Source organism: Suncus etruscus, chromosome 5, assembly GCF_024139225.1.
Source record: "Suncus etruscus isolate mSunEtr1 chromosome 5, mSunEtr1.pri.cur, whole genome shotgun sequence".
Lineage (NCBI taxonomy): Eukaryota > Metazoa > Chordata > Mammalia > Eulipotyphla > Soricidae > Suncus > Suncus etruscus.
The window spans coordinates 88,925,199-88,951,854 of NC_064852.1; the positions used below are offsets into that span (position 1 = coordinate 88,925,199).

General features: G+C 45.1%; 1 protein-coding gene across 3 annotated transcripts in view; it reads left to right on the top strand.

The window, feature by feature from the left end:
- The first annotated feature begins 4,388 nt into the window (after positions 1–4,388).
- The window catches only part of NFE2L2 (NFE2 like bZIP transcription factor 2), a 31,078-nt gene continuing 8,810 nt past the window's right edge, over positions 4,389–26,656 (top strand). Inside the window, exon 1 of one of the 3 annotated variants that reach the window (XM_049773420.1) lies at positions 4,389–4,530. In XM_049773420.1, the coding sequence (XP_049629377.1) occupies positions 4,486–4,530 (45 nt within the window). In that variant the 5' untranslated portion in view covers positions 4,389–4,485. Of the gene's footprint in view, positions 4,531–5,652; positions 5,669–21,600; positions 21,800–26,656 lie in introns of those variants that run through there. The other 2 variants (XM_049773422.1, XM_049773421.1) reach the window with 2 other exon arrangements.

The following is a 26,656-nucleotide window of genomic DNA, read 5'->3' on the forward strand; positions in this document are numbered from 1 at the left end:
GCCACACCTGGCGGTGCTCAGGGGTTACTCCTGGCTGTCTGCTCAGAAACAGCTCCTGGCAGGCACCGGGGACCATATGGGATGCCGGGATTCGAACCAACCACCTTAGGTCCTGGATCAGCTGCTTGCAAGGCAAACACCACTGTGCTATCTCTCTGGCCCTGACAATACTTTTTTTTTTTTTTTGACAATACTTTCTTAAGTCTTTTTTTTTTTTTCCAGGGTTACACCTGGCAGCACTCAGGGGCCTTAGGTGTCATTCTTTTTATTTTTTATTTTATTTTTATTTTTTGGGGGTCACACCCGGCAACGCTCAGGGGTTACTCCTGGCTCTATGCTCAGAAATCGCTCCTGGCAGGCTCAGGGGACCATATGGGATGCCAGGATTTGAACCACTGACCTTCTGCATGCAAGGCAAATGCATTACATCCATGCTATTTCTCCAGCCCCGAGGTGTCATTCTTAATGATGGTTTCAGGGGACGACTGTGACCAATGATCAGTGACACTGTGACCAGTGACCAAACTTGGGGCTCCAGCATGTGCTCCCTTTGAGCTAGCTCCCTGAACTCTGATACTACTTAATTTAAATGGGACTCTTGAGAAAGAAGGTGGATGTCTGACCCAAGGGTTCTATAGGGTCTGTAAAATCGTGGTCTGGCCCTGATAGACACAGATGCTTCTCCTCAGCTGCCTGAAGCTGTCTGCCTTTAAGGTTTAAGTGGCCTGTATTAGGTGGCCTGGGATTTATGTTATTCCAAATGGTCTTTGGCAGAAACAAGGTTCTCCATCCTTGTTTGATATTAATCACATAGTCCAGCCACATATGGACTATTAATTTTCTTTTTTTTTTTTTTTGGTTTTTGGGCCACACCCGGCGGTGCTCAGGGGATACTCCTGGCTGTCTGCTCAGAAATAGCTCCTGGCAGGCACGGGGGACCATATGGGACACCGTGATTCGAACCAACCACCTTTGGTCCTGGATCGGCTGCTTGCAAGGCAAACGCCGCTGTGCTATCTCTCCAGGCCCGGACTATTAATATTCAAGACAGCAAAGAATTGGGGCCGGAGAGACAGCATAGCGGTTGGGCATTTGCCTTGCATGCAGCTGACCCAGGACAGATGGTGGTTTTCTAATATGTTTCTTTTATTGTTTGTTTTTGTTTTTTGGGCCTCACCCAGTGATGCAAAGGGATTACTTCTGGCTATGCGCTCAGAAATCACTCTTGGCTTGGAGGAGCATATGGAATGCCAGGGATCAAACCCAGGTCCATCCTGGGTTGGCTATGTGCAAGGCAAACACCCTACTGCTGCACCACCGCTCCTGCCCCTCTAGTGTGTCTTAAACTTGTTCAGGTTCTTACATTGTTCTAGTTACAGAGAAAATATGTTCTATAAAAGTGCCTGAAATATACTTCAGCAATTGCAATTTTGTCAAAGGTTATTTTATTCCATCCAAACTCTGGGGAAATTTGTTGCTTAACAAGGAAGTACTAGGCCAGAAAGAGCGAGTAGAGCACTTAACTTGCATGCAACTGACCCCATTCTCTATATTACATATGGTAAGCCTTCCAGGATTGACCCCTGAGCACATAGCCAGGAGTAAGTCCTGAGCACAGCCTGTGTGACCCCAAAACAAAAATTAAAAGGATGAAAGAAAAACACAGGACATATTAAGTGTTTTAGGGAAGCAACCAATCAAATATGACTTTGGCATTTCCTGCCTACTGGCCACCTTCTCAGAATTAGCCGTTTTATTTATTTTTGTTTTGGGGGCCAACCCCTACTGTTTTGGAGGCTACTTCTCTTGGAACTGGGTGACCCTACACCCTGACAGATCCTGGGTCTCACCTATGCAAAGTATGAGTCCCAACACTTGGAGCTACCTTGGAGTCCTCAGAACTAGTAGTTTTACTATGTAACTTAATGAAAAAATGATTGCTGTGTCCTTTTTTTTGGGGGGGTGGGGCATACCCGGTGACACTCAGGGAAACTCCTGGCTATGTGCTCAAAAAATGCTCCTGGCTTGGGGGGGGGGGGCATATAGGATGCCGGGGAATTGAATGGCTATCTGTCCTAGATCAGCCGTGTGCAAGGCAAGCACCCTACCGCTGTGCCACCATTCCGGATCCTGTGTTCTTTTTTTTAAATACAGAAATGCATTTCATTATGTCTCTACATGTCTTGTGTCAGGGCCATTGTAAATGATTTCTCCTAAGCTTGTTTTCAGTGTACAGATCATTTTGCAGGCTTTTCACATAACAGTGGAAAGGCTTAATTCAGTCTTGCTTAAATTATAAGCAATTAATTTAGGCTTCACTAACCTCAACGAATATTTGGACATATACATTTACAGATAAATCCTGGGAGTGCCAATTTATATAATCAAGAGAAAGTAAGTTCTTTGCAAGTTTTTGGGTGTGGATCTGCTATAGTTAAGATTTTGTTTGATTTGGGGTGCGGACATCAAGGTGTTTTTTTTTTTTTTAATAAAACTGTAAATTCACTGCAAGTTATATGTACTTCACCTGTTTTGCTTAGTTCCAAGAAGTGTGAAAATGGGGCCAGAGCAATAGTACAGTGGACAGGGCACTTGCCTTTCACACCAATGACTCGGGCTAGATCCTTAGCACCAACACCTGATATGCTCCCTCAAGTCTGCCAGGAGTGATCCCTGAGAGGCAGGAATAAGCCGTGAGCATTGCTGGGTGGTTTGGGGGTGGGGAGGAGTGGGGGGTTAGAACTAAAATCCAGGCCTCCTTAAAGCTTTAGAAAGATTGCCAATACATAAGAAAAGGGGGGACATTACCTATTCTTATTTACATAGATATTTATATATGTTTTGGGGCCAAACCTTACTACCTGGGTCTGTACTCATCTCTTAAATCTTTTAAAATTTCAAAATATTCCTTTTTGCTAGTTCTTGAAAGAATCATGTGGCAATGATTTAACGTGCTTTGCGTGTTCCTTATAGATTTAAAAACATCAAGTACCGAAATGAAAACAAAACTCAGGAAAGAGCCTACAACTCCGTACTCCTGAATTCCATTTTTTTTTCAGGAAAAATGATTTTTTAAACTAAATTTTATGGTTAAAAATATTTACTGGGGCCGGAGAGATAGCACAGCGGTGTTTGCCTTGCAAGCAGCCGATCCAGGACCTAAGGTGGTTGATTCGAATCCCGGCCTGCCAGGAGCTATTTCTGAGCAGATAGCCTGAGCGTCGCCGGTGTGCCCTCCCCCACCAATATATATATATACACACACACACACACACATACATACAGGGGCCAGAGTGATATATCGCAGAGGGTAGGACACTTGCCTTGCAAGAGGCAGACCTGGGTTTAATCCCCAGCATCCCATATAGGGTCCCCCTAGCCTGCCAGGAGCAGCTTCTGAGCTGAGCAACCCTTAAATGCCTCCCCCCCCCCAATATATTTTCACATACTGTACAAACCATTTTATGACGCGGTCCTTTGTTTTGTTTTTTTTTTTTGGTCCTTTGTTTTTTTAATTGTGTAAATTGGCAGCGCCAGGGGAAAGAAACTTGTAAAACGATTATGCAGACGACGGCTAGTTGTAGCAGCATCCCACCGCCAAAGGAGAGCGGCTCGGCCAGGGGCCACCGAGACCCCTCTGTGACCCAGCGGACTCTGCCTGAAGGGCCACAGCAGCGGGGTGGGCAGGGCGCGCGCGAGGTCGTTCAGGGTGACTTGCGAGCACGAGCTCCCGGGGGAAGGAGGGGCGCGGTCCCCCAAGGCCCTGGCAACCGGCCTCTCCGGCTTCCACCCTTCGGGAGCCGGAAAAGACCCAGGCAGGGCTGGAGGGCAGGTACCTGGCGGTGCCACCGCGCGGCCCGGGGCCAAGCCGCGAGCCCCCACCCACGGGACTTGGCGCCAGCGACGTCGGGGCGAGATAAAAGAAAAACGGGGCAAGGTTCCTAAGGCTCGGGATCGGGGAGGCGCGGCTCCGATACCGGCCGGCCGGCGGCCAAGGCGTGCTGGGGTGTTTCACCCCGAAACGGTGCCATCCGCACCGGAGGGGCCTTCGGCAAACAGCCCTTCAGTCCTGCGAGAGGGCGAGAGAAAGGGGGCGACGCTCTTCTAGGCGAGCTCCAGGGGGCACCCCGGGATCAGGCCTCCCAGTTGCACCCCCAGCCGGGGCACCCCGACCTGGCCTGGCCCACCCCGCGCCTCCGCGAGCTCCCCGGTGGGTGGGGGATTTTCGGGAGCCGGCCGCAGGACGTCCTGCGGGGGGCAGGCAGGTCGGGCCCGCACGCTCGGTCGGTCGGTCGGTCGCCCCGCCTTCGGGGGCGGGAGGCGGAGCGGGGCCGGCGACTCGGGCCCGGGCGCTGAGACACACAGACGCTGCCCAGTGTCCGGGGAGACTCGGAGGAGAGCGCCGCCGCTTGCAGTCAGCAGCCGGGCCTGGGGTCGCCGTCGTCGGGGAGATCGAGCGCTCGGGCCCCCGCACCCCTAGTCGGCATGATGGACCTGGAGCTGCCGCCGCCCGGGCTGCCGTCCCAGCAGGTGCGGTTCCCGCTTCGCCAGCCGCGCGTCGCGCCGCGCCGCGTCCCGCCCCCAACAGCAGCTGAGGGGTCGCCGGGACCACCTCGCACGGAGCGGCGGCGGCGTCTGCGCATGCGCGGCGGGGAGGGGCAGGGAGGGGAGTGGGAGCGGCGACTTAAGGGCCGCGAGGGGACACGCTGATGCGCCGCGGTGGTCCCGCGACCTCGTGAGGCCGCGCCCCCGCCCCTCTCAGGGCAGCATCCGGGACTCTTAGAGTCCCGGGCCTGACTGGCTCGGAGGCGAGCTGCGGGCGAGAGCCCGTGACCGGCCTCGCGAGCTGAGGCGGACTGGGCAGGCTCGGGGCGGCCACCGGCGGTCTGAGCCGGCGCGGGCCGGGCCCTTCCGGGGTTGCGCGCGAGGCTCCCTCGCCTCAGCGGGCCAAAAAATGTGCCTAGTCACGGGGCCGTTCTCGGGGGAAGCTGAGGTCTCCTCAGGACGGGGAGATCCGGTGCCGCCCCCCTGTCCACCCACCTCGCGCGCGGCCCGAGGGAGCCTCACTAGCCGTTTGACCTCCCTGGCCGCTTCTTTAAGCCCCTCTGCGCCTGTGGCGCCCGGGCACGCCGGGTCCTCAGCTCTCTGGCCTCGGGGCGAGGAAGCACCGGCCGCCCCTCCCCTCAGTCGGGGCGCGGATGTGCTGGGGAGGGGAGGAAGCGCCGCCGAGGCCCTGGACGCGCGGCTGGCCGTGGCTCGAGTTGAGCCGCGACAGCCCAGGCCGACCCTTGCTTAGTGCTTGTGCTTACCAGGCAGAGACCGAATCCTCTTGGCGCCCACCGCACGCCCCCTTGCAGGCCCCACCCCGCCCGGGCGGACGGTCGCGCGTCGCGTGCGTGGTGGCGGCCGTGGCCGTGGCCGTGGCCGGGTCGGGCGAGGGCCCCGGGCCGGTTGGCCGTCGCGCGGCCCTCGGCTGGGCCCTTTCCTGCTCCGTAGCGTGCAAAGCTGCGGCCGCGCCGGGGCCAAGGGACAAGTTGGAGCTGCGGAGCGGTTGCGCAATTGTTATTTTTTTCCCCCCAAGGCGGCTTTTGTCTTTGGGATTCAGGGTTTCAGAAGGTGGCACTTCCAAAATGTCTAAGGCAGGATATTCTGTTCAGTGCGGTGCGGGGTAAGAGTTGCGAGTGTAGATAAGCATTTCTCCTTTAAACTGTTCCTTTTTTTCCTTTTCTTTATTTTTTGGGCTTCCCTTTATTTCTTATTTTTCTCTGGGAATCTGCTCCAATTTTATTTTTTATTATTATTATTATTATTATATATTTTTAGTGTTTTTGCTGCTTTTGCCAGGGCAGGAGGTGGGATCCTTACTTGTGTTGCAAGGACATTGTGAACGAGTTCTGTAAATGGTTAGAAAGTGAAAAGTTTCTGCGCCTACTTTGTAGGCTCTTTTAAAGAAGCATATATATATATATATATATATATACATATATATATACACATCTATGTTTATAGGTAGAGTAATTAAGGTGTTTTTTTTGGAATTGTATAATAGGAATAGTAAATATGGACATGCTCTCTAACATCAAGTTTTAGATGATCATAACCTGGAAAGCCCGAATGAAGTTTCTTTTTAATTATTGACAATATATTTATTATGTTTCCTGCCCTTTTAAAGCGTTTCATGTGAACTTGACCCCGTGATAATTAGGGTGTGTCTTCCCCATTCTTTCTCACTAGGATGAAGAAGTAAATTGTACTTTTTAATTTAACTGTTGCTCAATAATCTGTGTAGTGATCTCTATGACCAAAGCGTGTGACATGTGAATAACAGATTTTAGTTTTCCTGAATTCAGGAGTTGTTTCCTAGAGCCCTCTAGTATTTAAATGTTTTTCTTTCCTTATTTAACATTTCACCGGTAAAGCTCGTAAATATATATATATATATATATATATATATATACATACATACATACATACATACATACATACATACATGAATATACGGCTTAGGTGCTTATTGCATTCTCTGTTAATTTTCAGTTATGTTTGATAGGACTTAATTGCTTGCTTTTTATAATCAGATATCCATTTGAAAATTATGAACAAAGAAATGAACTAAAATGTTGACTTGATTTCATGTCTACAGCTATGGTTCATAGGAAATTATTATAGTTTAGAAAGATTTGAACTGACAGGCAAAGGTGAAATCTGGTCTTGCATGACAGAAATTCTGGGTGTGAGGTGGTAGGTACTGGGTTCCAGTTTTCCACATTGTCTGCAGAGGATTGCTGATGAACTGGGCCACGCAGGGAGAAGAGACGCAGAATCTGACTATTAGGTGGCTGGAACTATCTGCCCTTTGCAAAGGTGTTCTGGAAAGATAAAGGACCTCTGCATCTCAGTGATGAAGTTGATCTTGGTTTAGACTCATAAAATGGTTTTTAAACGAAAAATCTATCTTTTGGATGGATGTTAAGCAAAGAAGGGTATGGCTTTTTAGATATGTAGAAAAGTTGAGATTGTGGAAAGTAGCATGTGGAAGAACAAATAGGAAGACTAGGATACTAGTCTTCCTGCATTAAAAATAACTTGGACCATTTGGGGGATTTCTTTCTTAATTTTGGTTTTTGTAAACAATGCTGGGAAAAAGAATTCCTGTCTTTCTTTGGGATTACTGGAAAGAGTTGAAAAGCAGATTATTTTTATTTGGGATTTTTTTCTAAGGTGACTCATACTTATAGAATAGATGAAGTACTTCATTGAGGTCTAGAAGAATCTCCCCGCAACCCCCTATCCCTGAGTTCCCCTGCACTGGCTGAACACATGTAAAGGGGGGTTTGTATCAATAATGCTTCCTCTTCACTTTTGTTTTGGGGTCAGACCCAGTGATCCTCAGGGCTGATTTCTTGCTCTCTGCTCAGGGATCACTTCTGGTTCTGTGCTCAGGAATTACTGCTGGCAGTACTTGGGGGACTTCATGCAATGCTGGGAATTGATCCAGGGTGGGCCACGTGCAAGACAAGTGGCTTAACTCTGTGCTCCGTGCTATCTCTCTAGCCCCAACATCCTTTTCATTTTTTTTTTCTCTTGATCTGGTGGTACCTGTGATAACATCAGTTTATAGAGCTCTTCCCTATGTGCCAAGCAGTGCAATAATTGCTTCACATGCATACTTTCACAGTAGCCCTGTGGGAAATACTGTTCCCTCTAGTTTCCAGGTGAGAGAAAAGAACCAAACGTGACCCAGCTTTTGAGAGGGACAAGAGGGTGTGTATAGGCAAGTAATCTCAGGCTCTCATTCGCCACTTCCAGGCTGGACCAGGACTCCTTCAGCTTTGAGCAGATGGGAAATTTTACACTTCAAAAAGTGAGAAAAGCTGGGAGGATAGGCAGTAATGAGAAAGATTAAACCACAGCACCTTTCTGTTTCCAACAGGAATATGCTTCTTAAATAGAGTAAACCTCATGTTTCAGTGTAATTATTTAAGGGGTAGGACTATCTCTTTAAAGAAAATATAGTGGCCGGGGTGGGGTGGGGATTGTAACTTGGAGAGGTGGGGCTGTTTCTAATGTGATTATAGTTTTAAAAGTTCCCAGGGTTCAGAGCCCAAAGATATTACCTCACAGATTTTTTTTCTTTTTTCATGGATTGTTTTTTTTTCTTTTTCTTAATTAAATCTTGTAGCTGCTAGAGTATTTGTTCGCCTTTGTTTGCCTTGTGAGTACATTCTCATGTTCTATTGACTTATTTTTGAAGGAGTGGTTAAAAATAAACTTATCTGTGGTGGAGATATATACATATGATGTGGAGAAAGTGAGACTGGGTTAAACCAGATTCAAGGCAGAATATATTCTGAAAGATTATTTAGAAAAGATTTTTGGCGCAGTGCTATGCAGTCATTCTTTGTAAGTCTGCAACTCAAGACTTTAGGACCTATGGTAGAGGAAACGTGGCAGATCTGAATTCCATTGCTTTTTCAAATTGGAGAAAAAAAATAAAGTAAGGAAAGAAAATTTGGCTTTGGAAACCACTTCATCTGATATCTACATATCACCCCCACCCAAATTAATTGTAAATTCTCAAGAGGTAGACAAAGAATTTCTATTTCTTTCTTTTAAAATAGCTTTGTGGGCCCGGAGAGATAGCACAGCGGTGTTTGCCTTGCAAGCAGCTGATCCAGGACCAAAGGTGGTTGGTTTGAATCCTGGTGTCCCATATGGTCCCCCGTGCCTGCCAGGACCTATTTCTGAGCAGACAGCCAGGAGTAACCCTTGAGCACCCCCAGGTGTGGCCCAAAAACCAAAAAAAAAAAAAAAAAAAAAGCTTTGTGAGAACATTTTCACATAAATATAATTCATATAATCTCTCTCTTTTTTTTTTTGGTATGTTTGTTTGTTTTTGGGCCACACTCAGCCATGTCCAGGGATTGCTCCTAGCACTGTGCTACAGGAGTTCTGTTGGGTTTGGGGCCCATATGGGATGGTGGGGATTGAACCTGGGTCTGTTGAGTCAAGGCCAATACCCTGCCCACTGTACTATTGCTCTGACCCACAATCTCCTCTTTTTGAGTAAATTGTTCAATGGCAGCTCTATGATAGTCCGGGTTTTATACCATCACCAGAAAACAGTTTTAGACATTTGTATTGCCCTCAAAAGATACCCCGTACCCGTAGCTTTCTCTCTCTTTCTCGCTCACTCTGTCTCCTTAGCTAATTTTATTCTAGGTAACCTCTCCTTAACTTCTATTTCTATGAAGTTGTCTACTCTGGATATTTGATTTAAACTGAATGATCTGTGGTTTTGTGTGACTGGTTTGTTTCACTTGATAGATTATTCATGAGGTTTGACCACATTGTAGTATGTATCCAAATTCATGGCATTTTATTAACAAGTTTTATCTCTGTGGTAGAAATACATTTTATTTATCAACTTGATAAATTTTGGCTTGTTTCCACTTCTCATATTTTTATGTGTATACCCCATATCAGTACACTTATAGTGTGCTTAGTTGTGTACTGGATCAAAGTCTTGGATTGGATCCCAGCACTTCTCAGTCTTTCACACTTCTGAGGGAGGGGTTCCATGTGCACTGGTGTTTGAGTCTGAGAGCCAATGCCCTAAAGAGCCTAGTTTGGAACTTGGTGCCAGTGCAAAGTCATTACAAAAATTTGGCTGGGTATTTTACTTCATGAAGCAAGATACAGAAGTATTTTTATATCTGATCAGTGACCTTCACAGCCATAAAATCTGAGAACTGTCTTTTAAGGTGCCTGGTAAATATTAGAAATTTTATTAGTGGTAACTCTTCAAGGAGAGCTTGGGGAGTGAGCATTTTGTTGGAAAGATTCCCCACCCCCACCCTTTCCCTGCATCAATGGGTCTGTAGTCTATTATTGTTTCATCAGAAATGGAGTCTGGGATGCCTGCAGTGGGTCATAATTGGGGACACAGAAACGAGGAAGTAAGGATACCTGCCCTTTAGGTCACGCCTGCTACTCTGGGAATTTTGTGCTTGGCATTCTTCAACCACATCCTCATTTACAAGCCAAAGAAAGGGGGGGGCACTAAAAGTTAAACCAAAACAACTGTAATATCTAAGGCAATTTTTAGCAACTCAAATTGTAAAAGTTCTGTCCAATAAAGTCAAAGTCCTCTACATATGCCTGATATCCTTAATGGCGTTCTGGTTGACCTATGTAGAAACTGAGGCTAAATGCTGAGTGGAGTTTGGGCAGAGAGGGGAGAAGGAGAGAAGATGGAAAGAGAGAGAGAGAATGGGAGAGAAGGAGAGGGAGGGAAAGAAGGAGGGGAGAGAGAGAGGAGAGAAGAGAGGAGAGAGGAGAGGAGAGAGAAGAAAGAGAGGAGAGAGAGGAGAGGAGAGAAGAGAGAGAGAGGGGAGAGAGAGAGAGAGAGAGAGAGAGAGAGAGAGAGAGAGAGAGAGAGAGAGAGAGAGAGAGACTGGGCAGGGCGGGGCTGAGGAAGCTGCATGCTCTTATGCAATCTTCAATAATTTGAAATGCTTTTAAACCTTTCCTCCTATGACTTTAAGACTTAGGAGATGGTGTGCTGTTCTTTCACTAATTCTTTAGACATTTGACTTAAATGATGTATATATTAACATACAGAACAGAAGGTTATGTGTTCACATCCAGGCTCTCTGGATGTTTAAATGATGTTTAAATGCAACTTTTTTTCCATTGACCGCCCTTCCCTTCCCCTTTGAGGAATGTGGCCTGTGTGGGATGGCATCCATTCCCCCCTCAAGTCCCCCACCCCACTCCCAGTGTCTGTGTGAGAGGGAGGGGCAGAATTTACTGAGGATACCAGGGAGGCTGCTGATAAAGGGTGTGGAATTTTGCATCAACCCCGACTTGCCCATCCTTAGGTGCTCTGCTTCAGCACCACATTCCAGTGTCACTCTGGTATGCACCTGTGCCTTAAGGACAGAAAAGGTAGTGGTGGTGGTGTTTTGTTCTCTTTCACCAATTCATGTGGTAGGACTGTGGAAAGAATCTACACTTTTCCATGGTGTGGTTTGCAGTGCCAGAGCTGCTGTTTCTAGAGAGGAATGAAGAACCATGAAGTTAGTTTAGTCCGCACCCTGCCACTAGTACTGAAGTTAAAAGTATTATTTTTACTTAGAAAACGTGCCAAATTTTAAAGTGGCTTGTTTTTGATCATTCTCATTGAAACATTATTACTTGCCGGAGACCATCCTGTCAGTCAGGAGCAGTACCGAACTGTGCTCCTACCTGCTCCTGCTTTTCTCAATCTGCACACTTGAAACCAGGATTGAAAACAGGAACCAGCTTGTGACTTCAAATTTGTTCGCCAGAGATAAGTTCACCCCTTCTAAAAACTTCCTTACCAGGCTACATGTTTGGGGGAATCCTTAGGGCTGTGACTTGAAAGTAAAGAGTAGACACTAAGAGGGGAAATTACATTTCACAACTGAGCGTAATCCTAGGTTATATTTCACTTTGGGGAAGGTTCTAGAACAAAAGGGAAAAGAGGGACCAAAGTGATAATTTGGGGACTGGGGCTACACCATTTGCCTTTCTCATGGCCGACCTGAGTTTGGTCCCTGAGTGCAGAACCAGGAGTAACCCCTGAGCATTGCTGGATGTGGCCTCAATCCCCACTTCATAAAGGGAGGAAAAAGAGAAGATTCATCTTTTCCTTCTAATGATCTCTGGAGGTTTGCCACCTGCCTTTTGGGACAGTTTATTGAGGGGAGTCTCAGATTGACCCAGATTTCTTATTGGGCATTTCCTAGATCTGTCCACATTTAGATGTGCTCTTGAGTTCTCAGTGTGAGTAAAGAGAAGCATTTGCTAGTGCTGTTTCCTGTTTCTTGTTTCCACATACTATCTTTAGTTCTTTGCCCCTTTAATGTAGGTATCCTCATTCTTTTTTTTTTTTTTTGGTTTTTGGGCCACACCCGGCAGTGCTCAGGGGTTACTCCTGGCTGTCTGCTCAGAAATAGCTCCTGGCAGGCACGGGGGACCATATGGGACATCGGGATTCCAACCAACCACCTTTGGTCCTGGATAGGCTGCTTGCAAGGCAAACGCCACTGTGCTATCTCTCCGGGCCCATAGTATCCTCATTCTTAAGAACTCTCTGAAGAAAGAGCCCAGAGATCATTTTAAGAAACTAGAAACTACACTTAGAGATTTCAAGCAGAAGGAATCTATAAAGGAAATTAATTCCATTGATAATGGAACTGCTAAGAAGTCAGCTGGGGAACCCAGAGATTAGCTGCCTAGGGAAGTTCCTTCCATCGTGGTGCTGAAGGGCTAGAGGCAATGCCCCCTCCCCAAATCCCTAACGTAGTTGTAAGCCGGTTGGCCAGAGCAGGAGCAGGATGGGCAGGGATTTGGAAGTCATGGGTAGATGACTAATGCAATCCCCTCACTAGTGCCAGGACCGGAAACTGCTGCCTTTTAAAATTTGATTACTGTAGTTAAGGTCACATGGCTACAATAATGTTAACATTTATCATTTTGATAGACATGTTACTACAACTTCACTGCCACCAGAGGCTCTGAGACCTTCCATCATCATTATTGGGACTGGGATCTTCTTTGCCATCAAAGCCCTTGCTCTTGTCTCTGAAGCACATCATTTTCAGGAACTCTCAGCACAGTGCCATCAGAATTGTTGACATTCATATCTGAAGGGTGAGCCCCAGGCCAGTTCTACATCCTCCACTATCCCATGGGAACCACGTCCCTGTTTATGGTGGAGTGAGAAACGCTCGGTGGCTGCTCTGGCTTCCAGGAACATTTGACTATTATCCCCACTAGTTATCCAAGTGCACATATGTGATCTTTGGGGAACTGGATATTCATGCAGTCTTAAGAATAATGGAACCTAGGCTGTAGATGGAGATGTTCCTTGTTTCCTTAGTATTCCCATGGTTGGTCGTTTTGTTACCCCTTATCCTTTTAGGTACCCTTAGGATGCCAACACAGAATTGATTGCATTTGGATGTTCTGCATTGCTGAAGAGATTAGGACCTCTGGGCTCTGAACCTGGGAGAGGTTTACAATCATCCTTTGTGTAATGGAGAAGCTCTTTCTCCCTTAGGACTGAAGGGGCAGAGGAGAAAAAGCATCTTTAGAGAAGTTGGGGGAATCATCTTTTCTCAACAAAAAAGGTAAACTCTACCCAGATTGATATAGGTAGAAAACAACTCATTTCTAGGTAGAAACTCATTTTCCTTCCTTTTATGTCTGCTTGACTCTTAGAGGTCTGGGGCTCTGAAGAAAACTGCTTTTGTCCTCGATGCTAGGTTTCCAGAGTTCATTGAGAGCTGGCCAGTTGTACCCTTAAGCTTCAGTAACTGTGTTCGGAGGCTGGGTGAACAATTTGTCCTTTATTTGTGCTCACTTAATCAGCTCCAGGGATGAAAAGAGAAACAGCCTTTCGGTACTTCAGGTCCCAAATACAGACATCTGATTTTTGTGGGGAAGAAAAGGGGGGAAAGCACTAATGTTTCCTGAACATTTACTTGCTAGGACCGCAGTTGGTCCTGTACATGTTGTCTTCTAGACTTGTTACTTGAATCAGTGGTGACTGCAGCCCTCATCTCCATTCTTTTGGTTTATTTTTTGGGCCACACTCAGTGGGGCTCAGGGTTTGGTTACTTTTGGCTCTGCATTCAGGAATCACTCGTGGTAGGTCTCGGGTAAACCATATGGGACACTGGGGATTGAACCTGAGTTGCTGCACGTAAGGCCAGTGCCCTACCACTGTACTATCTCACCAGCCCCCCACCCTGTTCATTTTTACAGATGAAATATATCCTGGGAGATAAAGGAATATTTCTGGAACATGTCACTAAGGATGGCAGGACAGGGATTTTGAGTGTCAAGTAATTCTTGCCCTCCCTCCCCTCTCTTCCACTTCCCTCTTTCTTCTTTTCCTTGTCTGATGCCCCTGGGTGTTTTGTTCCAGTGTAAAGATGGGGGTTTCTCTTTACAAAGAACCCTTCAGAGTTTCCACCTCAGGGTGTTTTCAAGGTGGGGTGGGGCAGGGCTTCTCTCTGGAGAGGAGGTAATTGGTGTTGAACCTTACTGTGGTGGCCAGAAAACAGCCTTCCCTGCCTGTACAAGGGCCGTCCAGTTCCAAACACTCCTGGGTCGTGGTGCCCATGACAGGGTCAACCACTGTGCTGTTTTCACTTCTACAGACGATTGGAAGCCAGGATATTACTCAATCTTGGGCAATCCCAGGATATTGCTTACTTGTTCTTTGTGGGGAGGACGACAGTCTCTCCAAATGGCAGTCTCCTCACATCTGTTCTAAACTGAAAGAGGCTTATGAGAGAGCAATTTGAGAACTTGATGAAAGCTCTAGAAACCCAAGGGACCAGGTCTCTCTTCTTTACTTTGTGAGAATGAATGTTCTCCTAATGTGAACAGTAGTGCTATAAGAGTGGAGGATTGTAGCTGCTGCTATGTCTCTGACCCATTACTACAAGGATCTGGGTCTAGGACTGCAGCTAGATAGAGAAAGCAGATAGGGCACTTGCCTTGCATGCAGTCAACTTGTGTTCAATCTTTGGTATAACATATGGTCAGATGAGCACTGCTAGGAGTAATTCCTGAGCACTGCTGGTTGTGCCTCCCCTCCAACAAAACAAAACAAAAAAGAATCTAGGGGCTAAAAAGATGAACATTTTAAAAAATATTCAAGATGAATTTTATTTTATTATTATTATTTTCAAGGTGAATTTTAAAGTTTCAGGCTATGTTTCTCTAGGTCTTTACTGCCCTGTGTCTTCACAAGACATATTTTAAGACTGGGTGCTGACATGAGAGTAAGACATATTCCTTTATCTCCCAGATAAATACGTCAGAAGAGTTAGAGGAGGGGCCAGAATGATAGCACAGCGGGTAAGGCATTTGCCTTGCATGTGGATTCCATGTGGATTCCATCCCCATATAGTCCCCTGAGCCTGCCAGGAGTGATTTCCGTGCTCAGAGCCAGAAGTAACCCCTGAGTGCCACCAGGGGTGACCCCCTCAAAAAATTAACATAAAAGAGTAGGAAGAGATGGCAATGGCTGAAGAAGTTGACATAGTAGGGTAGTAAAATAGATGCTTTCAGAAAATGTGCAGAAATAAAGGGCAAAGTGGGTTTGTCACTTCCTTATCTCTTTTCTGACTATCAATCAGCCTAAGAGAAATAAGTAGTATCCTCTAAGAAAATTAATATTTAGGAACTAGGAAGATGGTTTTAGGGCTGGAATATATGCTTTCTGTGTGAGGACTCTGGATTTGATTTCTAGCACCACAATTTCTTAAGCATCACCAGGAATGACCTCCAGTGTGTATATATTATTTATTTTGATTAGTTGTAGAGTACATTGTTTGCAAAGTTAATGTATATTTTAAAACACTATGATGTTCCTTCAAAGAAATACATTTTTAAAATTCAAATGGCCAATGAAAGTGTACCTTGAAATTCTTCCTATGGTACCGAGTCTGCTGGGGTGAGGGAGGGAAGAAGAGACTTGGGAAGAGACGTAGGGACAGTAATGGAAGGATATGGACATTCATAGGGGTGTGAAGTAATAGTATTGAATGCCAGTAACATATTAATACTATTCTAAATCATGGAACCTCAATTAGAGAAAAGTTCACTCTCCCCTGAAAATTTTATATTTTATTATATGTTAGGAGTATGAATTTGTCATTTTGGGGGGAGGTATGTTCCAGGTCTGCTTACTGGGGCCTCTGTACTGAGAGGCCACTTCTAGGAATCACGTTAGTGTTATGGATTGAATCCAGGTCAGCTGCATGTAAGGCAAATGCCTTAGCCCCTGTACTGTCCAGCCCACCTGTTATTCTTAACTATTTATTTTAATATAACACCTCACAGACTAATTTGAAATATTGTTACTGTGAATAAAGTGAAATGAAAAGATTTTAGAGTTGAAAATCTTATGACTAGTGCTTAGGTCATAAATGATATAAAACAATACCTTTGTTCCTTGAGTAATTAGAACTCTTTAACCCCAGATACCTTAGGTATACAATGAAAATACCAAATTCTGAGCCTAGTTGCATAGTTATTCATTCCACAAATATTTATTAGGGATTTTTATATTTAAAGAATTTTTAGGGCATAGATTTACTATTATCATTTAAGATAATGTAGCAAATAAGAAAGACATTTGCCTTGCAAATTGCCCCTCCCAATTAATCTGTTCTTTGTACACCAGGATTGCAGGATTACAAATTTCATATCATGATTAGTATGAAACTGATATGCCTTCTATCTATCTCCGGCTTAAGGAATGACTTCTAGGGCAAGAACTGTGTTTTGTTCATTTCAAAACGCTGGTGTCCGGGGCTTATTTAGTAGCATGTGCTCAATACATGGAAGAGTGAGTGTGGTAGTCCACACCCAACCCTTGGCATTTAGCTACCAGCCCACCCAGTCATCCTTGACAGTGCAGAGGGGAAGAGGTCACTTGTAGCTGGTGGCCTCAAAAAGAACTTTCTGTGGAAACTGCACCTTAAAGAGACCCTTTGATACTGGCAAGACTACATTTGACTTGAGCTTCAGTTGGGGCGGTGGAGGCTGAAGTTGGAGAGGGACTGCCTACCGAAGGCTGTCAGTACACCTCCCTGGTGGCATCTGGAAATCACGGAAGATTTTGTAAAGGACCAGACAGGTGAGCTGGGTGTGGACAGGAAGTTATTATAAGCCTAGTGAGAAGAACGATGGGCAGGTTGGAGGCAGAGAGTTGCTGAGGGAGGAACCAAGCTTGCTAAGGGAGGACCAGCCCTTGAGGCTCTGTCACGCTCAACTGGACCTTTACAAGCCACAAAAGAAACTTGTAAAGCTTTTATATTATGAATAATTTAAATTGTACTTTTACTTTTTATTGATCTATTATTTTCCAGTTCGCCCTAATTTAAAATTTTCAGGAAGTCTAACTTTTAACATAGCCAACCTGATAGATGGCTCATGCACTCATCGCCAAAAAGACCACTCTACTCCTTTAGCCAATTCCTTTCTCTGTGGTGCCTCTGTTTTTGCCAAGTCCATAAAACTGACTTTGTTAAAGAAAATTGGACTTTTCCCTTCTTTTAGCCCCATCACAAAGCCATATGGGCGCAGAAGTTTCTGCCCAGCTGTTGTGCCCAGCAGAAATTCCCTGACCAGTATGCTCATTCCTTGGGGAAGGGGGAGGGAAACTCCCAGCTATAGGGCTGTTTGGCATCCTGGCACATTGTGTTCTAAGCAGAGCTTGCCAGAATCACAAGTTTTTCCCTTTTGTCCATGCTCTAAGTTTCCTTCATTGCTCTCTGACTACTGTCCCCCTTCCCTGCCTTCCAGTGCTAGCTATTAGCAGTGTTCACCCACAGGAGACACAGGCCAGGCCTACTGACCCATGCCATAGCAGGAATGGGCATCTCACACCACAGACTTCTCTGCAACCCTGCCCAGTGCGGGGCAGACTGATGGGTCCCCCACAATGGTTTGCCTAGTTTAGGAGGGAAGGGGAGTGACCAGTAGGTTTCATAACATGCAGCACCTCTGTTTCAGTATTTAAAATGTGGATAGTGTCATTATTACGGTGCTCTAAGAACCAAGTCAGGGAAGATATAAATGATGCTCTGTATTTCACCTCTGATGGCTGGGATTTGTAGTTGTTATGTATTCTTTTTCAGAACTGTTTGAATGTGTGGGTCTGAGTTAACTTGTTCTGGCTTGAAATAACGCATTTACTCATTCTGTTTATCTTACTATGCCCCCCACTTCCCAACCCCCACTCCCCACACACACATAGTAAGGGAAAAGGAAAGGAACCTTCAGCGCTGTGAAACTTTTGGAAAACAGGACCAAACTGGACTGTACCCTTTGGTGCCTCTTGTCATGAACCTGTCCTGCTGTAGGTTCTGCGCATGGCACCAGCCTTAGTGGGCTTAGATGTGTGGAGGCAGCAAATAGTTCACCATAGGGCTTCTGGGCTCCTAGAACTGCAGAGGACTGGCACACAGAGACCTAAGCAGCACATTGGATCATCCATATTGTGTGGCCTTCCTAAAAATGCTTTCTAAAGTCAGAGTCTAATACTTGCTGTTTTGGCTGGGTTTCATTGTCACTATTTATTAGATGGGATCTTTAGGCTAAAGTGCTTAACCTTCAGGGACTAGAATATTTCTTTCCATGCATCTTTGTCCCAAAGTTGAGAGATTGGTACAGCAATCTGAGCATGAGAGAACAATACCTTCTCTATTTGGATATTGATACCAAGTACTTTGATTCTCAAATCTTTTTTTTTTTTTTTTTTTTTTTGGTTTTTGGGCCACACCCGGTGGTGCTCAGGGGTTACTCCTGGCTGAGTGCTCAGGGGTTACTCCTGGCTGTCTGCTCAGAAATAGCTCCTGGCAGGCATAGGGGACCATATGGGACACCGGGATTCGAACCAACCACCTTAGGTCCTGGATCGGCTGCTTGCAAGGCAAACGCCGCTGTGCTATCTCTCCGGATTCTCAAATCTTAATAGGAAAGCTGACTGGCTAACCCCTGACCTTACATAGTTAGTGGAATCCTTGAAAAGGTTTACATTAAGGAAAAGATTCTCAAACTGATTTTAAGAGAATGAAATGGAACACTTCGATACCCTCTTATTTCTTGTCTAAGATGCCTGAATTCCTGCCTGGCAACATTATATTATTTCAGATGGCTACATCTGAAAGAAGTTGAAACATGATTTCAAATTTGGGGTGAATTCTTTTGCTTGAGAGGCATCTTCTTTTTCCAATTCTTCAGATGACCTTGCCTGCATCACATGGCCTTGCCTCTGGATCAAGATACCCGCTAGGTCACATCAGCTGTGTTGAAGATGCACAGTAGTGACGTTGACACTTCAGCCTTTCTGAACCAATTCTTGGGTCTCACTGGTCTCTTTGGAGCAGCCTGTTGCTAGGTATAACCCCAGCTGTCTGCAGTACCCCAAAGGCTGCTGCCAAGGTCTTGCATTCCCTGAGCAAGGGTCAAGAGGGATACTTTCTAGACCACCATTGGACTTAGCAAGCCTGCAAATGGCACCATTGGGTATAGGTACTCATTTATCTCTGTGTATATACTTGGATGTGCACTTGCTATCATGATCCTGTAATTTGGGCTTCTCAAGTGTATGCATTTATTTTGAGCCCTCTTTGGCTCTTAGTGGAGAGGACCAGCCACACAGTATTTACTTAGGTGCTGGTGTATTTGGAGACAGTGCACAGAGCCCTCTGGACACGCCACTTGACTTGCTGCTTAGGCCTGGTGGTACTGGGGGTTCATGGAGTGCCAGGATCATCCTCACCCTGCAACTTCTTCATGCCCAGGCACACTCCAGCTCACTGAGCTATTCCCCTGGCTTCAGTCTTATGAATTGCTCATGGGCAATCTTTAAAAAAAAAAAACAAAAAAAAAAACTTATACAACAGAACTTGGGGGGAGAGTAAGGAAAGATGGGACATGAGTGGATTCCTCCTAATAATAACAAAATTTCATTTGGCTGCAGGATTAGATACTTCACTATAGTTTTGTCAGATTCTATTTTCAGATTAATGCCTAATATTCCATGAGCTTTTACATGGAAAAAAAAAGACAAAACAAACAAAACCTGCAGTAGCAAAGCTGGTTTGAAATTAGGTTGATCACCCCTTCTGGGCTCAGTCAGGTAAGATCTTGGTCCATTTACCATGTAACATCTCTCGACCCCAGCATCTCATTTTCAAACCTGGGGTTTAGATGGTGGACTCCTGTATCAGTCAGCTCTTAGTTATTTCTGTGTCATTGTATATGTCTAAATGTAGTTTAGTGGTCAAAAATTATTTTTGGCAGATGCATCCCTAGAAAGAGGTCTCTTCTTTTGGAAGGATCTTGTCGGTTAGATGTTCTGAGGTTGCTAGTCTCACCTGCCATGCTTATGGTTTCACCTATTGAGAGTTTGTGTGGCCCATTCCCTTGCTTCAGCAAGTGTTCTGACCCTTCCAGAAGTGCCAAATCAGATTAATTTGACTGGATCGGTTAGAGCCATGATTGGGAGAAAACAAATGACAAAAACAAAACAAAACAAACAAACAAACAAACCTCTTTACATTTACAAAGGCCAGAGCAGTAGTAGAGTGAATATGGCATTTGCCAGTCACAAAGCTGACCTGGGACCAATCCCCAGCACCCTATATGGTCCTCCAAGCCCACTAGGAATGATCCCTGAGAGAAGAGCCAGGAGTAAATCCTAAGGACTGCCAGGTGAGGTCTAAAATCGAAAATAAAAGGGGAGAGATTTTCCTGTTCTGGATTAATACCCAGAACTGGGGCCAAGGAATTGCTCAGTGACAAAGGAACTTTGCAAGCATTGTAGCCATGTGTCCAATCCCTGGTGTCAGCCACTTACATGGGTCATTGTCTCTGGAGGCTTATTGCGACAGCAGCAAAGGGAAGGGGAAATCAAGAAATACAATCCAGGAGTGGCAATCCTTCACCTGTTAACATAGTAGTATCAGTCCCCATAGGAATTAAATAACTATTAATAAATAATAGATTACATGTTTACAATGAAATACTGCTGACCCATTAAAAATAATGGGATGTTTCTATTCCCAGAGGTAGGGCCATCTGTAAAATATATTAGTGAGGAAGAAGTAGTGGAACACCATGATTATATGCTACTGTGTGTATATCCATAAGCCTAGTTAGTCTAATTATCTTCCAAAAAAACACTGGGTTTGATTCTAGTGGTTGTCAGGGGGAAGGTAACTGAGAAATTAGTCTTAAAGCTTTCATGTTTTGTGAAATGCATGTGTCTTATCTATTTAAAATTATTAAAAATAACCACTAAGGAAGTTTATGGGTAAGTCAGACCACAGCATAACTTAGTGGTATACCTGATATGGTCTGCATTTAGTAGCCATTGATTTCTCATGATGCCTACCTGGAACTTGTGACATAACATAAATATTTTCCAAGCAGACCATATAAATCGTACAAAGTATGGGTGGAAACTGACCTTGAGGGAGGGCTAATTGAGATGCTCTGTTTATGTCTAACTGATTTGTCCAGGGAAAGCCGCAGGCAAGCTTGGGTGTCAAAAAGACAAGTTCAAAGTTTAAGGCCTCCCTGGGATAAACTCCCACTCTCCAGCCTGTGTGAGGTGGATGCCAGGGAGGGCCACCACAGTGTGACACAGGCCTGCCAGACTCAGGCCCATGCCTAGCTGGAGTCCTACCTGCTGCTTGTAGGCCCCTGAGGTTGGGGCAGGGTTCTCAGTCCCCAAAACCTACATGTGCTCCTCCCTAAAGCAGGAGAAACTACTGCCTACGGCGATCCAGTCTGTCACCATCCCTGCCTGGCAACCAGCTGCTGCCATAGAAGCAGTAGGCAAGCTAGCGAGCAAAAGCAGGAGTGAAAAAATCTGAGTGAAGAGCCAGCCAGAGATGTGTCAGGAGCTTGTCTGATGTGGGGTTCTGGGTTCCAAACTGAGTAAGAGAGCAAGTGAGAGTGAGAGAAAGAGAACAAAAAAGTAAAAGGAAAGTAAGAATATATCTGTTTCCCTTCGTTAAATTATTTGACAAGAAAGAAATAGAACATTGAACTTGTTGGCCTTGAATCTTAGGACAAGCCATTCTAACCCACAGACCCAGTTCCATCTCTGAGCAGTGTAAGGGGTCAGGGAGGCCTGTGGCTCGGTCATAGCATTGCTGACAGAAGAATGGCATGAGCAAAAAATCTGCCTGGGAGGAAGAAAATCTACATGGAGATTGAGCTCAGAAGAAACCTTGTGGGTGTTCATTCCTCAGTCTGACCTCTCCTCCTCTATTGCCTTGGGGGTGGACATGTACTTTGGGCTCTCTGCCTTAGGAACACAGGCGTACCTATTAGTGGGTCTGATGTGTCCACAGTCAAGGTGGTGTGTGTGGATTTCTTTATCTCAGTGCAGCTGCCACCACTTGTCACTCTGCCTGGCCCCTGCACACTGTCAGTATCTGACTCCTGCATTTGTATTCAGGAGGTTTATGAACCACCTTTTGTGGCAGATGATTTGTTGATCTTGACTACTGCTTTTAGTATGATGACCCTGATACCACTAAGATGGCTACTCAGAATAGTACTTTATTTTTGTTTGGGGGGCCATATCTGGTAATGCTCAGGGGTTACTCCTGCACTCGGGAATTATTCCTGGAGTGCTCAGGGAACCGACCTAATAGGGTGCTGGAGATTGTACCCAGGTCGGCCATGTGCAAGGCAAGAACCAAATTGCTGTGACCCCTAGAACCTACAGTTGGAGGGGCAGGATAAGGTAAGGTTGGGGGAGGCTCAGTGGCTAGTGAGTGCAAATGTGAGATTGTGAATGAGTTATTGACTGCTCTGACATCTGTGTTGTTCCCACCATGCCTTACTCTACCAAGGCCCTCAGCCCAGAATTCCCTGGCAGGCATCACACCGAATTGCATGAGCTTCTCAACCGAAGGACTCTTGTGTACTCAACCGAAGGACTATTGTGTAGTTAAATGTGTGTCCTCACAGTCCTCTGTGCCTGTGCTCCTCATCTTGGCAAAAGCAACAGAGGGGACAAGCTGAGTGCTGTGATGGCCTTCTGCTGAGTATTTCCGGCCTCTGTATTACAGTGTGTGATCACATGTTTCTGAAAGTCATCCCCACCTCATGTGTGGTCTTTGGCTAGCAACAGCAGTATATAGAGCAAACCCAGGTGATTTCTCCCCCATTTATTTTGCTGTTGAGGGCCACACCCAGCAGTTTTGGGTAGGGGGTCCTATTTCAAACACTGTGCTCAGGGATTATGGTGCTCGGGGTCCTCACATGCTAAATATGCAAAACCCACTGAACTATTGCTCTATTTTTTTTCTTTTTCAAGTTAGTTGATGACAGTTGCATCTGGAAATAAGCTTTAAGACGTCAGTAAATAGGGTCAGAGCATATAGTACAGCAGGTAGGGTGCTTGCCTTGTATTTGGCCAACCTGGGTTCAGTCTCTGACTTTCATATGGTACCCCCCATATGGTCTCCTGATCTTGACAGAAGTGATCCCTGAGTACAGAACTAGGAGTAAACCCTGAGCACCACCTGGTGTGGCCAACACCCTTGCCCCCCACCAAAATAGTATTTTGGTGGATCCAGGAGGTCCCAGACAGAGCAAGTGACCTCATGAGGTGTTGAGAAGTAACTGTAAAGACCTCAGAGGATGAGAGTGAGGAGGGCAAGGTGGGCAAGCAGGCAGGTGGCCGTTAGAGCCACTGCCACTCAGTCCAGGGCAGGTCTGTTGGGTCTCCATTGTTCCTAATGGGAGAGGGTGTGTAGGATGAAGGGAGGGGGAAGAAGAGTTGGGGGGGGGGGAGAGAGAGATCAGAGAAAATGAAGAAAAGTATAGAAGCTTGTCCAATGAATTCATTCTGTCTCAGATGATTCTGGCCTGGCTCTTTTAAATTCTACCAGCCACATCCTACTGAGACAGTAAGTAACATTTGGGGGTGGGAGAGAGACAGTTCTGGTATGCTATCTGAGGCAGGTGGGGTCACTTACTCTTTTGGAAATTGGCTGTCCTTCCTGATGTCTTTGTGGCCAGATCCATGTGTGCCTCTTGAGAAAAGAAATAGTCCCAAGTTCCTGTTCTAGTCACTTTCCAGTTTTATGCTAGTTTTGCCTAATGCTTTTCAATTTACAGACAGGCATATTGGGTGAGGGTTCCAGTAAACCAGCTGGATCCTATTTCTTAGATTGAGTCATTGCTGAAAATCTTGTTTGTGAACAGAAAGCAGCACAGGGAAATGTCTGTACATAACATGCCAGACTGTGAGAAAATGGCTAATTTCTAGGTGATAGAGGTTTGGGTTGAAGCAGAGGAATATTTGCCTTGGATATGTGAGGCCCCTTGTTCCAGCTCCAGCACCACTTGGTAGGGGGCTAAAGAACAGAAAGGTAGTTCTGCAGCCCACAAGTATAACCGGTTTTTAATCTGGGTTAAATTGTCAATTTATCTTTTTATGTGTGTTTGAAAATTTGTTTGTTTTTTGGGCCACACCTGGTGGCACACAGGAGTTACTCTTGGCTTTGGGCTCAGAAATCGCTCCTGACTTGGGGACCATATGGGATGCTGGGGGATTGAACGGAGGTCCATCCTGGGTCTGCTGCATGCAAGGCAAACACCCTACCAATGCGCTATCACTCGGCCCTGAGAATATTTGTTCATGCTATTATTAGTCGCTAGTTATGGTAGATTGGGAAAATAATTAGTATTATTTTTCTAGAAGGAAATGGATTTGTGTTAAATGTTACTATTTCTAAACGTTTCTGTTTGGCATATGTAACTGATCACTTGGTCAGTTACTTTTTGGTGGTGGCACACCTGCCTTTGCTCAAGGCTTACTCCTAACTACGCTCCTGACAGCACTCAGGGATCACTCCTGGTAGGCCCAGGGATGAGCAAAAGGGATACCAGGCATTGAACGTGAGTTAGCTGCATACAAAACAGCAACATTCCAGCCCAGTGTGCTTACCATCTCTTGGGCCCCAGATTCTGGTTTTGTTTGTTTGATCACCTGTTTCACAATTATTACTTCTGTATGTTCAGGAGTTAGCAAATCAGCCCATTAGAACCCAAGGTATTAGAATGCTGCCCACTATAAAGACTAATCTGTCACCAGGCCCTAGAAACCACTGGCATTGCATTGGTACTACTGTAATAAGGTAGTGGTGGTGAAGGCACAGATAAGTAAATCAGTAAGTAGACTGATCAATCAATAAGTAGATTGATGTTTCTGGAGTTTTGGGTTTGCTTTGGTTTGAGGAGGTGAGATAGATGCTTGGAGGTTTCTCCATGGTTCAAAGTTACTCTTAGCTGTGCTCTGGTGACCATGCAATGTCAGGGTTTGAATCCTGGGAAAGCAAGCATACACTCAGCCTACTGAGCTCTTTCTCTGCTTCTAGATAAATATTTCTTAACTATAACCCAGTGTAGTTACACAGTACACCTACTTGGTGCCTTTTTTACTTTATTTAGCAAGGATTGTGATAGCAAAGTAAAGCCCCAGGTATCAAGGAGAACTTTTTTGTTGTTTTTTTAAATTCTGCAGAACTCAAGTATGCCCTCAGTTGCTTTTGTAGCCTCCTGTAGTTCTGGCCAACAGTAGGATATGTTCCATCATCTTATTTTGCTCAGAAATATTTGAGCGGCTTCTGGTTTGGGAGGAGGTGGGTAAATCGATTTCAGATTTTAATGAAGAACAGAATTCAATATATGAAGGAAAAACAGTACAGGTGTAACTTAACCTTTGAATATAATGCTAGTGGGGAGGTATTAGATAAATAAACTTTAGAATAAAAACTACACTTTTATTTTATGTTGGGTGAGAAGAAGGGGGGTTTGGGCCATACCTGACATTTCTCAGCAGCTATTCTTGGTGGTTTTCAGAGGAACATATTTGGTATCCAGGATAACATCTGGGTCAGTGGAAAGGAGAAGGAAAGTCTTAGCCCCTCTACTGTCTCTGTGACTCCCACTTTATTATTTTATTCATAGAAATGCATAGTATTTCAAATTCTTGATATTGTCTTATCTGTAAAGTTCAAAATTGAAAAGTGCAGATATTTTTTTTGTTTGGTTGTTTTGGTTTGGGACCACACCCAGTAGTGTTCGGCCTTTACTTCTGGCTCTGTACTCAGGTATAATTTTGACAGGCTTGGGGAACCAGGAGGATGCTAAGGTGAAATCAGGTCAGCTGCATAGGAGGCAAGCAACTTAACCCCAGTTTGTTGTTGTTGTTGTTGTTGTTTGGGTCACACCCAGCAGTGCTCAGGGGTTACTCCTGGCTCTGTGATCAGAAATTGCTCCTGGCAGGCTTGGGAGACCATATGGGATGCCAGGATTCGAATCACTGGCCTTCTGCATGCAAGACAAATGCCTTACCTCCATGCTATCTCTCTGCCCCCCCTTTATTTTAACAAAGTTAGTGATCTGTGCAGTTTTGTTGTTTGTTTACTTTCTTAACAATTAGTGAAATTTATTTTTAGAAGAAAACCTCCTACCACCTTCCTGTCATTCTCAGAACAGGATGGAGGAGGAAAGGAAGAAAAGGGGAGGAGGGGATATGCAATTTTTAAATATACATTGAAAAAAACATTTTTATTTTTTGTTTCAAATACTTTCCCAAAGCATCAGTTTACCAATTAGGACCGTTTATTGAGACCAAGATTGTGATAATTTTTACATTTTCTGGGTTTTTTTTGATCATTTGAACATGCTAAATAATGATTTATTTGATGCCCTGACATGGGCTTTTAAAAGGTAGGGCTTGTGCCTTGCAGTGCAGTAGACCCAGGTTAAATCCCAGCATTCCCATATGGTTTCCTGAGACCACCAGGAGTGATTTCTGAGTACAAAGCCAGAAGTAATCCCTGAATATTTCTGGATGTTGCCTCCAAACAAATAAAAAGACATATTGAATCTGGATTCTGTGTTTAAGGCCTTCTTTGTTTATCTAGGTATGATGTTTGTTTTGAAGGGGTATGAATTAATAGCCAAACTTCAGATTTCCCATAAAGCCTGTAACATTGCCCAGATGGCAAATGATAATATATTCACATTTTAAATATTAACATTTCTTTTCAGCCAGATGGCTTTA